This window comes from Varanus komodoensis, unplaced genomic scaffold (genome assembly GCF_004798865.1).
Source record: "Varanus komodoensis strain SLA01 unplaced genomic scaffold, ASM479886v1 scaffold114, whole genome shotgun sequence".
NCBI lineage: Eukaryota > Metazoa > Chordata > Lepidosauria > Squamata > Varanidae > Varanus > Varanus komodoensis.
In genome coordinates, this window is record NW_025335328.1 from 87,160 (window position 1) to 103,727 (window position 16,568).

At 56.2% G+C, this 16,568-nt stretch overlaps 1 protein-coding gene across 1 annotated transcript in view; it reads left to right on the plus strand.

Annotated features, from left to right (window-relative positions):
* IFT172 (intraflagellar transport 172) overlaps positions 1-16,568 on the plus strand; it is a 30,998-nt gene that overhangs the window by 236 nt on the left and 14,194 nt on the right. Inside the window, exons 2-19 of the mRNA XM_044421110.1 lie at positions 272-415; positions 2,965-3,077; positions 3,357-3,396; positions 3,809-3,874; positions 4,017-4,096; positions 4,433-4,520; positions 10,188-10,402; positions 10,495-10,618; positions 10,771-10,866; positions 13,295-13,456; positions 14,251-14,304; positions 14,586-14,689; positions 14,780-14,865; positions 14,960-15,072; positions 15,161-15,328; positions 15,506-15,642; positions 15,824-15,931; positions 16,269-16,423. Of these exons, the coding sequence (XP_044277045.1) occupies positions 272-415; positions 2,965-3,077; positions 3,357-3,396; positions 3,809-3,874; positions 4,017-4,096; positions 4,433-4,520; positions 10,188-10,402; positions 10,495-10,618; positions 10,771-10,866; positions 13,295-13,456; positions 14,251-14,304; positions 14,586-14,689; positions 14,780-14,865; positions 14,960-15,072; positions 15,161-15,328; positions 15,506-15,642; positions 15,824-15,931; positions 16,269-16,423 (2,053 nt within the window). The remainder of the gene's footprint in view (positions 1-271; positions 416-2,964; positions 3,078-3,356; positions 3,397-3,808; positions 3,875-4,016; positions 4,097-4,432; positions 4,521-10,187; positions 10,403-10,494; positions 10,619-10,770; positions 10,867-13,294; positions 13,457-14,250; positions 14,305-14,585; positions 14,690-14,779; positions 14,866-14,959; positions 15,073-15,160; positions 15,329-15,505; positions 15,643-15,823; positions 15,932-16,268; positions 16,424-16,568) is intronic.

Sequence of the window (16,568 nt, forward strand, 5' to 3'; positions counted from 1 at the left end):
GGGCGACGCCCGCAGCCTTTCCCGGGCTGGCAGCGTCCGGGGCGCGGGCGCCACTCAGCCCTGCGGGGGAGGGGTCTCGGCCCCCGAATCCGGCCCGGGTGGTGGAGAGACGGGCAGGGCGAGCAGGGGCTCTGCGAGGGAGAGGCTGGCCTTGCCTCTCCTGGCCGAGTGGCCTTCCTACCTGCTCCCCAGCCCCGCACACTCGGAGGGACCAGCTTTGGCAGTGCTCCTTCCCCGCCTGCCCACAGCGTTCCCTGCTGCTTCCCTTTAGGATGGAGCTGCCAAGGTCACATGCATGGCCTGGGCCCCAAGCAATGCCAAGTTTGCAGTCTGCACGGTGGATCGAGTGGTTCTCCTGTATGATGAGCACGGTGAGCGCAGGGACAAGTTCTCCACCAAGCCGGCAGATGCTAAGGTAAGGACTGGCTGGCAAAGTAGGAGGCTGGGCTAGGCCTATGATGTCAGACATCGCTGATGGGAGCTCAGCATGACTTACTAAGGATATCAGAAAAGCCATGCTCAGTCAGACCAATCCATCCAGTCCAGCACTCTCTTCATAGTTATTTACTTGTTGTTGTTAGTCGCGAAGTCATGTCCGGCCCATCAGAACCCCATGGACAACATTCCTCCAGGCCTTCCTGTGGAGTCCACTTATGCTCACACCAACTGCTTCAGTGACTCCATCTAGCCACCTCATTCTCTGCCGTCCCCTTCTTCTTTTGCTGTCTATTGTTCCCAGCATTAGGCTCAATCTCATGTCATTTTGGAGATTGTATCCCAGTACAGCTTTTCCTACTCTTTTATTGACTATGAAGGCTATTCCATTTCTTCTGAGGGATTCTTGCCCACAGTAGTATATCTGATGGTCATCTGAATTAAATTCACCCATTCCTGTCCATTTTAGTTCATTCATTCCTAAGATGTCGATGTTCAGTCTTGTCATCTCTTGTTTGACCACATCCAGCTTGCCTTGATTCATGGATCTTACATTCCAGGTTCCTATGGAGTATAGATCTTTACAGCATCGGACTCTCCTTTCACCACCAGATACATCTGCAACTGAGTGTCCTTTCGGATTTGACCCAGTCACTTCATTCTTTCTGGCGCTGCTAGTACTAGCCCTCTGCTCTTCCCCAGTAGCACATTGGACACCTTCCGACCTGAGGGGCTCATCTTCCGGCCTCATATCATTTTGCCTTTTGGCACTGTCCGTGGGGTTTTCATGGCAAAGATACTGGAGTGGGTTGCCATTTCCTTCTCCAGTGGATCACGTTTTGTCTGAGCTCTCTGCTATGACCCGTCCGTCTTGGGTGGCCCTTCACGGCATAGCTCATAGCTTCTTTGAGCTACGCAAGCCCCTTCGCCACAACAAGGCAGTGATCCATGAAGGAGTACTTACTTATTATAGATTTGTATTCTGCCTTTTCTCATACAAAGAACCCAGAGTGGCTTGCATCACTGAGAGCCTCCTCCTGCTCAATAATATCCCCACAACAACCACCCTGCGAGGTAGCTTGGGCTAAGATTTTGTGATTGGCCCAGTTGGCTCCATGGCTGAGCAGGGATTATTCATAGGATGGCAAATCAGCTGTCCAGAGAATCCTTCCTGAGGAATGGCTGCAACAGTTCCTCTGCCCAGGCTCTCCCAACAACTGGCACTCACAAGCATTCTTTCTCTGGTTCTGAAGGAAGCACACAACCCTCCAGTAATAGCCTTCTTCACCAAGAGTTTGCCCAGTTGCCTTCAAAGCCTGCCAAATTGTTCACCATCACTGTCTTCTGTGGCAGTGGATTATATATTTCAGCTGCGCGCTGTGTGAACAAGCCCATCTTTCATTTTCTCCTGAATCTCCCACCACTCGTTATGGGATGACCCCGGATCTATTTCCTCTGACCTGTGTGCACGCCATGCATAATTTTACTCTCTTCTATCATGTCTCTCCTTACTCATCTTTTTTTAAAGCTGAACAGGCCCGGTTGCAGACACTCTTCATAGAGGAGTTGCTCCAACTCCTTGATCATTTTAGTTGCCCTTTTCTTCATTCCCTTTGTCCACTTAGCAGCACATACCAGCGTGTGGCTGTGGTGAGGGGCTATAAAAGCTTGCAATGAAACAGAGGAATAAACCAACAACAATCCTTTTTCCTTGGGAGAAAAAGGAAATTCTTGGGGATGTTTGAGGAATCTGTTTTGTGTGTGGGACTCTATCAGATTCCTTGGACTCAGCTCTCTGGACTCCTGTCAGATTTGTCGCAACCCTGTTTGCACACCAGTGACCACACGGTGCCCACCAGGAACTGAGCGCCACATGGAGCACAAGCCGAATCCCTCTTTCACATCACACCATGTGTGTCAGCCTTTATGACGTGCTGACACAGAGGAAGATTGCTCATGCAGGGCTCACCAGGAATGGAGTCCTGCACAACAGCCGCACAAGCAGCACCAGCCTGTACCACATGCACAGCTTTGTTTGCAGTGCTGCGCACGGTGCAGAAGAAGGTTGCTGGCTGCGCGGCCTTCATTCTGCAAGCGTTCATAGCTGTCCTCACAGCTTGGCCCTTTCTACAAGTGAGCCAAGCAGGAGAGGAAGTCCATGAATGCTAGAGCAGTGGGAGCCTGCTGAATTTCCTCCATACCCTCATGTTGGCTGAGTGGGAAGCACCAGCGCCTCACCCTGGTTTCATGGCTGCACGTTGCATGTTCTGTTCCAAGGGGCAGCTGACTGGATTCTGCCCTACTGTTTGTGTGTGCTTCTGAAAGCGTGCAAGCCGGAGCAGGGTCTCCCAAGGCACAGTGCAACTGCAGGACGAGCAGAGGGAGAGGCTCGCCCGGCCTTGTTCGGCTGCATGCTTGCCAGGGGCACTCTCCCGGAGCAGTCCCTTTGTTGGCCCCAGCTTGCCCGTGTCTGCTCTTGGCTTTGCTTGGGCCTGTGCTCGTGTTTCTCTTCTCCTCTCTTTTCTCCAGTATGGTAGGAAGAGCTATGTGGTGAAGGGCATGGCATTCTCCCCAGATTCCACAAAGATTGCAATCGGGCAAACAGATAACATCATCTTTGTCTACAAGATTGGGGAAGAATGGTAAGTGCCTTCATTTGGGCAAGAACCACCCCAGAAGGAGAGACTAGATCTCCTCCTCCTGGAGTCCCCCCCCCCCACTGCATCTCCCTGAAGAGATCCTTGTGGGTGCTTTCCTCCTTTGCTGTACCCTCTGTAGTACCTTGGTGGGGGCAAGCAAGCGGCCCCCTTCCTCCTGGCCTCTGGCAGACCTGAGGAGTGAGAGGCGAGGTGACAACATCTGGCCAGATTCTCAGAACAAATTTTGAGGATGACCTTCTCTCTCTGCTTTTTCTGGTTCAGGGGTGACAAGAAGGTGATCTGCAACAAGTTCATACAGACGGTAAGGGGACCTGCCACCTCTTCCGTGCTTCTTCTCCACATTTTCCAGTTAACAGAAGCTGGGTCTTGAACTGCTGTTCTGGCCACTTGCCCTGCTCTCCAGAGCTGCTCTGGACAGTGGTGGGCATGGAGGTGCTGGAGTGGGTCTCATTCTTGAACAGAGGTGGGGCAGGTGGGTGCCTCAGCCAAACTCGGGAGGCCTGCAGCAGTCGAACGTTCATGCCTGGCTGGAGGAAGCTCGGCCCAGGGGTGGGGAGACCGTTTGCAGAGGACGGGGGGTTGTGATGCCAGGCTGGCTTGTGCAGCTCGCTTTCCTCGAACAGCCCCGGGGCTGAGCCAGCTGCTCTGCTGGGCCTGGGGAGGAGTTTGCCCTCCCCTGCATCTGAGGCTCTCTTGCTGCCCTTTCCCATTAGAGTGCCGTCACATGTTTGCTGTGGCTAGAGGAGAGCACCATCATTTTTGGTCTGGTTGAAGGCAAGGTAAGTGAGGGCAGTTGGCCGGCAGGCCTTCCCTTGGGAACGGGTTGTGGGTGGGAAGAGCGGCCTGACTCAGCTGGCACTGCACTGCCTCCTCACCCCCCTCCCTTTCACCTGCCGGGCTGATCAGATTTTTCTCTCTCAGGTTCGTTTGGCAAACACCAAAACGAACAAATCATCCACCATTTATGGGACGGATTCCTATGTGGTGTCTTTGGCTTCCAAGTAAGTAGGGGAGGAGAGGGCCCTGCTCCTGTACCTGAGGGTGGCAAGCCCTGATTCTCTCTGCCCCCCCCCCATCTCCAGTCAGTAGTTCTGCCCTGAGGGAAGCCCAGCACACACCTCTCTTCACAGGTATCTGTTGTCCAGATCTGAGCAGAGGGGCTTGTTGGCTGTGCCCCACTCCTTTGGGACCTCTTGGCCCTGGTGCGAACCGTCACCCTGTGCACTTCCAAGGGGATTGTGATGCTCTTCTCCCCACATCTCAGACCAGCTGACTGGTGTAGGCAGCCTGGGAAGAAGCAAACCAGAGACTGACACTTCTCCCCTTCTTCTCTGCAGCATCTCAGGGAAGGGGATCCTGTCTGGGCATGCAGATGGAACGATTGTACGCTACTTCTTTGATGATGAAGGCTCCGGGGAGTCACAGGTTTGCCCTATAAAGAATGTCACATTTTCTTGATTACTGTCAATGTGCTTGAAATCCTACTCTGAGCCCTCACCCAAATCTGGATGGTGCAACATTCCTGCAAAACATAGAAACATAGCAAGTCAGAAGGGACCACCTGAGCCATCTACTCTGACCGTTGGCACAAGCTGTCTCCACTGAATGTCCGTCCAACATGTGGTTGGCCAATCTTTTGTTGAACGCCCTCACTGATGGGACATCCAGCACCTTCCATGGAAGTTCATTCCATTTCCTAGGGATCCTAACAGGAAACACTTCCTGACATCCAACCTAAAACCTGGTTCTTGAGCTTTGCCCATTGGATTGTGTCCTTCCCTCCACCACAGAGGGGAACAGGTCACAACACTCTACTATGTGACACCCTTTCACATACTTGTATGTCATTATAAGTCTCCTGTATGTTCTTCACAAGTCACACCTCATCTGGAAAACTCTGTCCAGTTCTGGGCACCAAGATTTAAGAAAGGTGCGGAAAAATTAGGGTCCAGAAGAGGGAAACAAAAATGATCCAGGGTTTGGAAACACTGCCCTGTGAGGAGAGACCAAGAAAACTTGGGCATATTCAGTTTTGAGAAGAGAAAACTGAGGGGGAGCATGAGATCCCTCCATAAGCACCTCGAAGGCTGTCACAAAGGGGAAGGTCAAGATCTCTTCTCACTAATGCCAGAGTGCAGGACATGGAATAATCAAGTCAAGCTGCGACAAGCCAGATTCAGGCTGGACATCAGGAAAAGCTTCCTCACTGTCTGAGCAACACGACAGTGGAGAGGTGGGGGGGGGGGCTCTCCCATTCTAGAGGCATTAAGAAAGAAAGAGGGCAGCCATCTGAGTAGGATGGGGTATATTGTTGCCCTGCAACTGCGAGAGGTTGGACCCAGTGGCCTTCACGGCCTCTCCCCACTCTACTCTTCTATGATTCCCTGATAAGATCCCCGTGGAGTCTCCTCCATGCTGAAAAGACTCCGTTCCCTCAATCTCCCTCCCCAGCTGCCCCCAGTATGGCTACCATCCTTGTGACCCTGCACTGAACTGTTTCCAGCCTTGTTATCTCCCTCTTGTAATGTGGAGCCCAGAACAGGACACACTACTCCAGTTGTGGGTGCACCATGGTCTTTTATAGCGTGGTACCAACACCTCTCTTAATCTGGAAGCCACTCCTCCAAGGGTGCTGTTTGCCCTCTTAGCCGCCGCGTCACATGGCTGGCTCGTGTTCACCCTGCTGTCAACAAGCACCCCAAGGTCCCTTGCTCAAGTGCCGTTCTCCAGCCACTTGTCCCCCGCCCTGTGCCTGAGGAACCCATTCCTGAGTTCCAGATGCAAGACTTAGCATGTAACTGCATTGAACACCTTCCTGTCATCTCCACCCACTTTCACAGCCTGTCCGGATACTTTTGGGTCTGGAGTGCCTGCTCCTCCATTGTGGCTGCCACTGCCACTTTGGTATCATATGGGAATTTGGTCAGCAGACCGGTTACCCCCTCCTCCAGGTCGCTGATGAAAGCTGACCAGAATCAGTCCCAGAACTGAGCCTTAGTGGAGTCTGTCTGTCACTGGCCATCCTGACGCTTCCCCACTGATAGTCACCCTCTGCGTGCCCCCCACCCCTCCAGTCCATGGGACGGTGCCTCATTCTGTCCCAAAGCTCAGCCATTTCTCAGCCAGGATATCAGACGCCGCCTTGTCAAAGGCTCTACTGAAACCCCGTCTGTGCTCCTGCGACGTCTGCAGAGAAGTTAGGCTCCCTTTTAGGTGCTGGAGGACACAGGATTATGGGTGTGGGGGTTTTTCTCAGCCAGAACTGCGGGGGAAAGCCAAAGCTGGCCAGGGCACATGGAAGCTCTTGTGGCCCCAGCTCTGTGTGGCCAGGGGGTGCGGGGAGAGTGCCGGGATTTCCTCAGCAGCTTCGGTGGTCCAGCACAGCCTGATGTGCCCTTGTCTGGGATGGAGCCGAGGCTGGGTTGGTGCGGCCGCCACGAGCCCTTCCTGGCTGGCCCCTTCTTATTTTATTTATTTATTTATTTAGGGAACTTTTATGCCGCCCCATTCGCCGAAGCCTTGGGGCGGCTCACAACCATAAATAAATAGAATCCAATAAAACAATATAAATTAACAATATAAATTAAGTAGCCCTGGCCAAAGAATAAAATAAATAAATAATGTTAACAATTAAAATAATGTTTGATTAAAAGGTCTTCGCCTGGCGCCGAAAAACAAATAATGACGGCGCCAGGCGGACCTCTCTGGGGAGCGCATTCCATAGATCGGGCACCACCGCAGAGAAAGCCCTCCTCCGAGTACTTACCCTCCTAATTTCCTTCTCAGAGGGTTCCCGGAGAAGGGCCTCTCCCGCTGATCTCAAGGGGCGGGCGGGCATATATGGACATAAGTGCTCCTTCAGGTAACCAGGACCCAAGCCGTTTAGGGCTTTATAGGTCATCACCAACACCTTGAATTGGTCCCGGACTTCAGTGGGAAGCCAGTGAAGCTGACGGAGGACTGGAGTCATGTGAACATAACGCCCAGTCCCCGTCAACAGCCTGGCAGCTCTATTTTGAACCAATTGAAGTATCCGGACCGTCTTCAAGGGCAGCCCCACGTAGAGCGCATTACAGAAGTCAAGTCGGGAAGTCACCAACACATGTGTCACTATCGCCAGGCAGTCGTTCTCCAGGTAGGGGCGCAGCTGATGGATCAGCCGAAGCTGGAGGAAAGCGCTCCTCGCCACCACTGTCACCTGAGCTTCCAGTGAAAGCTCTGGGTCGAGCACTCCCAAGCTGCAGACCTTGTCCCTAAGAGGGAGTGCAACCCCATTCAGGACTAGGTTCAATTCACCTTCCCCAAAGCCCGATCCGCCAACCAACAGGACCTCCATCTTGTCTGGATTGAGCTTCAGTTTATTGGCCCTCATCCAGCCCATTACGTCAGCCAGGCACCGGTTCAGCACAGCCACTGCCTCACCTGGATTGGTGGAGAACGAGAGGTAGAGCTGGGTATCATCAGCGTACTGATGGTTCCGCAGCCCACACCTCCTGATGATCTCTCCCAGCGGTTTCATGTAGACGTTAAACAGCAAAGAGGACAAAATGGATCCCTGCAGTACTCCATGGCATAGCTGCCATGGTGCAGAGCCATAGTCCCCCAGCACCACATTCTGGAATCGGGCATTGAGATAGGAGCGGAACCACTGCAAAGCAGTGCCTCCGACCCCCAATCCCGCTAGACTATCCAGAAGGATACCATGGTCGATGGTATTGAAAGCCGCTGAGAGGTCCAGAAGAACTAACAGGGACGCACTCCCCCTGTCCTTCTCCTTGCACAGGTCATCGTACAGGGCGACCAAGGCAGATTCAGTACCTTACCCGGGTCTGAAGCTGGACTGAAATGGGTCCAGATAATCAGTCTCATCCAAGAGTGCTTGGAGTTGTCCCGCCACCACCCGCTCCAACACCTTGCCCAGAAACGGGATGTTGGCCACTGGTCTATAATTAGTGGCCATCTCTGGATCCAGTGACGCTTTCTTCAGGACCGGTCAGACTACTGCCTCCTTTAAAGGGGCAGGCCCCCAACCCTCCCTCAGAGAAGCGTTAACCACTTCCAAGATCCAGGTCCCAATCCCGTGCTTGGAGTTGTTTATTAACCAAGATGGGCAAGGGTCCAGTAGGCAAGTGGTGGGACGTACTCGTCCAAGCACCTTGTCCACATCATCAGGCCGCAATAACTGAAATTCATCCATTAATTTTGGACCAGACGGAGGCATTGGTATCTCCCCAGAAGCCTCTGAATCACTAGTAGAGTTAGGTCGTGACGAATCTGAGCGATTTTCTCCCTGGAATGCTTGGCAAAGTTGTCACAGCGGGCCTTCGAGGGTGGAACCAGATCTTTCTCAGGGCCAGGATGGACCAGCCCTTGTACCACCTGAAAAAACTGCCAGATGGCATTTTGAGGAGGCAATGGAAACGGAGAATTTCTTTTTCGCCGCCCTCACCGCCACAGCATAGGCCCGATAATGGGCTCTTGTGTGTTCAATCAGATTCATCTCGTGATCTCCTCCACCTACGCTCTAGCCATCTCCCAGCCTGCTTCATCACCTGCAATTCAGATGTATACCAAGGGGAAGAGTGGGCTCTGCCTGGCGGGAGAGGACGCTTAGGAGCGATCATGTCAACAGCCCTAGTTCCATAGTTCGACCAGAGCCTCAACAGGAGCACCAGTCTTGTCAGCCAGAAACTCCCCCAGGGCCTTCAGGAATCTGTCCGGATCCATCCGGCTCCAGGGGCGGACCCACACAATCGGGTCCGCACCCTTACAGAGGGAGAGGCCACTCTCGAGCACAAACCTCACGAGGAAGTGATCTGACCATGACAGAGGTGTCAGACATAAATTCCTCACCCTCAGACCACCCTCTTCCTGCCCCAGTGAGAAAACCAGGTCCAGAGTGTGTCCACGTTCATGGGTCTGGCCTGTGACATGTTGAGGCAGCCCTATGGCCGCCATGGAGGCCATGAAGTCCTGAGCCGCCCCGGTCAGACCAGTCTTGGCATGGAGATTGAAGTCCCCCAGGACCAACATCCTGGGGGTCCTCAACACCAGGTCTGAGACAATCTCCGTCAGCTCAGGCAGGGAGTCTGTTGGACAGAAGGGTGCACGGTACACCAACAGAATCCCGAATCTGTCTCGGTCGCCCAACACCAAGTAGAGGCACTCCAGCCCTGGTCTCAAAGGGACTGGAAGTCCCGTGAGGGAGATGGAGGCTCGGTAAACCAAAGCGACCCCACCTCCACTCCCCTCCAGGCGTGGATGGTGCTGAACCAGGTACCCGGGCGGGCACATTTGAGAGAGGGCGACAGCCCCCCCACACCCAGGTCTCTGTTATGCAAGCCAGGTCGGCCCCCTCATCCACAATCAAGTCATGGATGAGGGAAGATTTGTGGACCGACCTGGCATTAAGCAGCAGCACCGTCAGGCCTGGGGGGCGGTTGACAAGACTACCTGGAACCCTCTGGCTGGGGGTAGAACCAGAAGGAGGGACAGGTGTCAGCCACCTGTCCCTCCTTCTACGCGGACACGTTAAGCCCCCACCGCTGTAACATCCATTGCCCGTGACCACCCCAATGGCGGCACCCACGCGCTCCCCTGGAAGCTCAACCGTCGACATGGCCAGGGATGACTCCATAAAAACAAATTAAAATACAATAAAACTTTAAAACAGTAAAAACTCCCCGTCTACCCCCCTGATAGAAAATTCCACCCACCGACCTAGCCCCCCGCCAGCCCAGCCCCGCACAGCCACGAACGGCCACAAACGGCTGCGACTACCCTTTGGCCATCACCCTTCGGCCGGTGGCCTCTGGCCAGCATCCAGCAGGTTAAGCCGGTGCCCGCCCGCGCACCGCACCCCAGTCTGGCGTTGCTCTCACTGACGCCGGCGGTGGAGGGAGCAGAGAGGGGCACGGAAACCCGCCAGGCGGCGAGATGACGGTGCCCTCCTCTGCACCGTCGACAGCGGCCCTGGCGTGGCCCTGGCGTCCTCCATCCCCGGGGTGGCCCAGCAGTGGCCGTGGGAGCGGCATCAGCTGGCCTCCGGCTCGGCAGCACGCCTCACTCTTGCTGTCTCTGTTGCCTGGACAGGGCAAGCTGGTCATGCACCCCTGCCCCCCTTATGCCCTGGCATGGGCCTCCAGCAGCATCGTGGCCGCCGGCTGTGACAAGAAGATTGTGGCCTATGGGAAAGAGGGCCATGTGATCCAGACCTTTGACTACAGCCGAGATGCTTTGGAGAAGGAGTTCGCAGTGGCAGCTGCCAGCCCAGGCGGCCAGTCCGTGGTCATTGGCAGCTTTGACAGGTTAGGGTGCTCAAGGGAGCATGGGTGGGGAGTGCTGTGGGGCAGGCCAGCTCCCCCTTTTGGTTGCTCAGTTGCTCTCCTTGATTCCCCAGGCTGAGGGTGCTGAATTGGAGCCCCCGCCGGAGCGCCTGGGAGGAAGCCAAGCCCAAGGAGATCCCACATCTGTACACGATCACTGCTTTGGCCTGGAAACGAGATGGCTCCCGGCTCTGTGTGGTGCGTGTGTGGAAGACTTGCCAGCTTAGATGTGTCTGCTGGATGGAGCTTCCCAGGAAGGCCTCCTTCGCCCTGCTGGGCAGTTTGTTTGGTAGACAGAAACGGCCGGTGCATTGTGGGAGGGTGACTAACGGAGACCGTTGCTTCCGCAGGGCACCCTCTGTGGTGGAGTGGAGCAGTTTGACTGCTGCCTTCGCCGGAGCATTTACAGGAATAAGTTTGAGATGACCTACGTGGGTCCCAGCCAGGTACGCGGATGGTGAGGGCAGGAGCTCCGCCTCCTGAGGAGCTGCTGCATGCAGCCTGTGGCTGTGAATGGGGTGGCGGGGTGGGGGGGCATGTGTCATGGGTTGGACAGTGCGGTGAAGGAAGGAGCTGCCTAAACGCTCTCACCTGCCGCCGTGGAAAGAATCCGCAGCACTGAGGGGACTCTTCCAGGTGTGCTGTGGAGCCATTTCCTGGGTATGATGCTCCTCAACATTTTCATTAATGACTTGGATGAGGAAGTGCAGGGAATGATAATTGTATTTGCAGATGACACAAACCGGGTGGGATAGCTAATACTCTGGAAGACAGAAACATTTCTGCCCATTCTAAACACATTCCAGCCATCAAAATCATGCCAGGACACTACCCTAACACTACCCTGGTGCACTCTCCTAAACCTAGTATGTATGTATGTATGTATTTAGTAAACTTCTATGCTGCCCCATTTGCCGAAGCCTCAGGGCAGCTTACAACAATAAATACATACATATAATCATATAAAAGCAATATAATTGGAAATGCCTTGGCCAAAAATATAAAATCAATAAATAAGCTAACAATTAAAATGCCGTTTAAATAAAAAGGTGTTGGCCTGGCGCCGAAAAACATGTAATGACGGTGCCAGGCGGACCTCTCTGGGGTGCGCATTCCATTGATAGGGCGCCACCACAGAGAAAGCCATCCTCCGGGTACTTACTCTCCTAATATCCTTCATGGAGGGTTCCCGTAGAAGGGCCTCTCCCGCTGATCTCAAGGAGCGGGAGGGCACGTATGGACGTAAGCGCTCCTTTAGGTAATATAAGGGTAACATGCCATTCCAAGAGGTGATTTTGAAAAAGCCTCCCTTGAGTAGCTTTTTCTACACAGCTCATCTTTTCTGCCCATTCTAAACACATTCCATCCATCCAAGCCAGGCCAGCATGCCTTGTTTTTTGAACTCTAACCCAGTGATGGTGAATGGCTATAAACTGTCTGGAGATGACAATGATGGACGGCTTCTAAATTTCCTAAATAAATAAACCTTTTGGAGACCGAGTGCCCAAACTGCAATCCAAAGCCCACCTATTTATTGCAAAGTGCCAACACTGCAATAAAAACGGAAAACTGAGGTTTTAGTTTAGAAAGAACAACTGACGGCCGGTCCAAGCAAAAATATATATTTCTTTGGCAGTGCTCTGACTAGCCATGCATAAGCTCGGACAAGTTGCGACTAATGAGCCGCCGCTCGTGACATCATCGCCTGGCGCCAGTACTCCTTTCCGAGCATGTGCACGGCCCCTGTGTGTGCTGTTGTCCGATGCTTGGCTGCTGGGGCGATGCTGGGACGACTTGGCTCGCGTGCTGACAGAGAGGGCTCTGCATACATGCCACAGGTTCGCCAGCCCTGCCCTAGAGTATGGAAGTGGGCTTCCCAGAGAGGTGGTCCGGGCCCCATCAGGGAGGGTGTTCAAGGAAAGATTGGACACGCAAATGTTGGGGATTGCATGGGCACAGCTGGGGGTCAGAGCAGATCACCTCGGAGGCCCCTTCTGACTCACTTTGTCTCTGTGTTTCTTACTGGCTGCCCAGCTGCGTCTGGGAATGCCACCAGTGTGGGAGAGCCCACAGTCTCCCTCGGAAATTGGTTCCCTTGCCATACTGCTCGGGCAGTCAGGAAGTTCTCCTGATGTCCAGCTGGAGCCCTTTTTCCTGTGCCCTGCACTCTGGGATGACCGAGGAGAGATCCTGACCCTTCTCTGTGTGACAGCCTTTCACAATTTGAAAGGTGCTTCCATGTCTAAGCATGACCAGTCCTTTCCAGTGCTCCAAACAGGGCTTTGTTTCCTCTTCCCAGATCATCCTTGTTGGGCCTCTCTGAATTCTCGCCAGCTTGTCAAAGTGCTTCTTCAAGTGCAGCACCCAGAGCTGGATGCAGTAGTCAAGATGGGGCCCATGTAGTGATGAACAGCGGGGAAGCAGGACCTCCCGTGGGCAGGAAGCTGCAGCTCTAGGAATGCTGCCCCGAAGGGCACGTGCCTTTTCGCAAGCCGCTCCTGGGGCTTCGGCTCCCCTGAGCTCAGCGAGGTGCTGCGGGCGCTTGGCCTGCCCAGTCAAATTGACAGCATCCCGCTCTTTCTGCTTGCTCGTTCCTGGAACTTTTCCACAAAACACTTTAAAAGAACATTTTACAGAATTGTATACAAACCCACTAAATTCAGGGTTTTCAGTCAAAAGAACTTTAGAAGGATGCCAATTCCTCTGGGGTAACTTGTTCCGCCTCCCCTGGAAGCAAGCGTGGGCCTCCCCTGGAGGCAGCCGGGGCCAGCAAGGGCTAGCCCACTGCCGCCAGTCTGCTGGGTCGGTGCTGGTGGGTGCCGCCAAGCAGGCGAGCAGGACGGGGACGAGCGGCTGACTTGGGTGCCTTCCCAGGTCATTGTGAAGAATCTTTCCACTGGCATGCGTGTCGTCCTGAAATCACACTATGGCTATGAAATCGACGAAGTGAAAATCCTGGGGAGGGAGCGCTACCTGGTGGCCCACACCTCAGACACACTCCTCCTGGGAGACCTCAGCTCCACCAAGCTCAGTGAGGTACATGCTGGGGAGCAGGGTGGGCGCTTGGCACGCCCTGAGCAGAGAGGTGCTTGTGGGGGGTGGGCACCGCCTGTGGCTGGCTCAGTCCGAGCTGCCGTGGCTTGCAGGAGTCCAGCTGGCTACACGGAGGGGCTTGCAGAGGGACCGGGGCATGGAGGGGGAGCAGCTCGGCCCAGTGAACGCTCCTCCCCCCTGCGACCTCCGAGGTGTCTGGCAGCACCTCTCCTGTTCACTTTCCCCTGGAGTGCTGCTTATGGAGGCCCAGGAGGTCTAGGATGCCTCTGGCTGCACTCAGCGCTCCGGCGTGGCCCCGTCCCACTCTGTCCGCACTGCCTCTCAGTGGGCTGGACTTCCTGTCCCTTCGCATTAGCTCTGCTCGTCTCCAGCTCTGGACTTCAGCCTCCTTTTCTTGCCAGAGCTGCGGCTTGATCTTCCTCCCCATACGCACTTCGCAGAATCACAGCTAGCCCACTGCCTTTGCTGGCCTGTATATCCTGACCCCACTGACCGATCCTCCGCCCTTCCTCTTGGCTGGCCAGCACTAGCTGGCAGCCCCTTCCCTCTGGCCTCCCACCCCTGCCCAGCGCTCCGGCTGCCTCCTCCTCACTGCCGCCATTGCAGGGACGTGAGCCGGAGCCTGTGCGGGTCCATGCGGGCTGCCCTGTGTACCTCGAGGGGAGGGTCTCCAGGGCCTCTGAGCAGAGTGCCTGGTGGGAAGCGTGTGGGGAGGGAGCTGCTGGGGCATGGGCATGGCTGGCCTGGAGCTCACGGGCACCGCCTGTCATCCCCAGGTGGCCTGGCAAGGTTCTGGCGGGAACGAGAAATTTTCCTTCGACAACGAGAACGTAAGTGGTGTGGGACTAGCCGGGGGAGGCAGTGCGGCTCTTGGCCGGGTCGACACGCGCAGCTCCAGGGCCCAGGCGCCTCTCCTCTGGCCCTGCGGCAGTCCTGCAGTGAGCAGCAGGGCCCGGGTGGGGTGGGGGGGACCTTTCTGGGACTGCTCCACTCCTGCTCACCTCTAAGCCTCAGGAGGGGGGTGCAGCTGGGACAGCCCCCAGGAGGCCGCTGTCTCGTCCTGCGGGGCAGGCAGCTCCACCAGCCTTTGCCCTTTCTGCGCCTGCTCCAGGTCTGCGCGATCTTCAACGCGGGGGAGCTGACTCTGGTGGAATATGGGTGCAATGAGATCCTGGGCTCCGTGCGCACCGAGTTTATGACCCCCCATCTCATCAGGTGAGTGCTGGCCCTCCCTGGGGCGGGGACTTCGGAAGAAGGCGGTGTGCAGCATGTCAGGCCGCCTCCTTGCCACTGTCACCACCGCAGTGTCCGCATCAATGAAAGGAAGCAGCGGGGTGCAGAGGAGAGCAAGCGGCTGGCCTACCTGGTGGACATCAAGACAATAGCCACAGGTGAGCAGGGCCCCCTGTCCGCCCCGCCCCGCCCCGCCCCTCTTCAGACTTCAGTCCTGACCCTCCTGGCTTTTCTTTCCCCACCGCCCCACAGTGGACCTGGTGGGAGGCTGCAATATCGGCACCATCAGCCACGACAGCAAGATTGACTGGCTGGAGCTAAATGAGACGGGCCACAAGTTGCTCTTCCGGGACAAGAAAATGAAAGTAAGGCCTGGAGCAGAGATGGCGAGGGGTGGGCAGGTGGCGGCGGCCCCACTTCCCTCATGCCCATGCCTCTCCTCCTGCTGCCCAGCTGCATCTCTATGACATCGAGTGTGCAACAAAGACAACCATCCTGAGCTACTGCTCCTACGTGCAGTGGGTCCCCGGGAGTGACGTGGTTGTGGCTCAGAACCGGAACAGCCTCTGCGTCTGGTACAGCATCGACAGCCCTGAGCGAGTGACCATGTTCCCCATGAAGGTACTGCTGCCCCTCGCTCCCGTGCTGGCCAGGGAGCTCTCCGGCCTCTTGGAGGGAACATCCAGCAACCCGGCGAGGCAGCAGGCAGCCTTCCCTCGGGAGGGTGGGCTGTCTGTGAACCAAGCAGCCTGAGTGGGGCGAGCAGCGGAGGCCTGCTGAGCACCTGGTCTTTGGCAGGGTGACATCGTGGACCTCGAGCGGAGCGGCGGGAAGACGGAGGTGATTGTGACCGAGGGCGTGAACACCGTCTCCTACACCCTGGACGAGGGGCTCATTGAGTTCGGCACCGCCATCGACGATGGGGACTACCACAGGTGAGGAGCGGGCGGCGACTGGGCCAGCTGTGGGGAAAGTTGGGAGGCAGCCCCAGGAAATGCCCAGCAAGCAGGGCCGCGCGGGAAGCCCCAGAGGAGCGTGCGGCAGGGTCCCGTCCTCCTCCCTTTCCGCCTCGCTAGAGACGCCCTGCTCCTCCCTCCTCTGGCCTTGTCTCCCTAGGGCCGTTGCCTTCCTGGAGACGCTGGAAATGTCGGCTGAGACGGAGGCCATGTGGAAGACGCTGAGCCGGCTGGCCCTGGAGGCCAAGCAGCTGCACATCGCGGAGAGGTGGGCCGGAGGACAGAGGAGTGGCTCGCCCAAGGGGCCCCCTGACAGCTCGCGCCCAGAGCCCGCTCTGCTGATGCCGCCCTCCTGGGGCCCGGCACTCTCCTGGTGTGGCCCGCCACTCGCACTTTCTTGCACAGCCTTGTTCAGCACCAGCTGCTGGGGTCCTTGTGAGGCAAGAGAACACCTCTCGCCTGACAGTCACGTTTCTGCCCCGGCCCCCCGTACCACGATTCTTTCTGCATCCAGTATGCCCCCGCCCCCGTTGCAGATGGAGGCCTCCTGTGCACTGTTTTCAGACCTTGGCAGAGCGCCCCCTGACCCAACGGTCTCTCCGCAGGTGCTCTGCTGCTCTCGGGCACGTGGCCAAGGCTCGGTTCCTCCGTGAGACCAACGAAATTGCAGATCAGCTGACCAAGGAGTTTGTGAGTGGAGCTGTGGGCACGTGGCAGTACTTGCCCGTCCTCCCCGCCCCCTTCGGGGTGCCCTCCGCAAGCCCGACTGGGGGAACTCGCTGCGCCCTGGCCACTTCACCTGCGCCCTGGCTCCTCCCTGCCTGCGTTGCTGCCCCCTGCCTAGTGGAGGCCGCCTGCAGGGGCTGAACACCTGCTCAACTCACAGGCCAGCGGGGGGGGGGGGC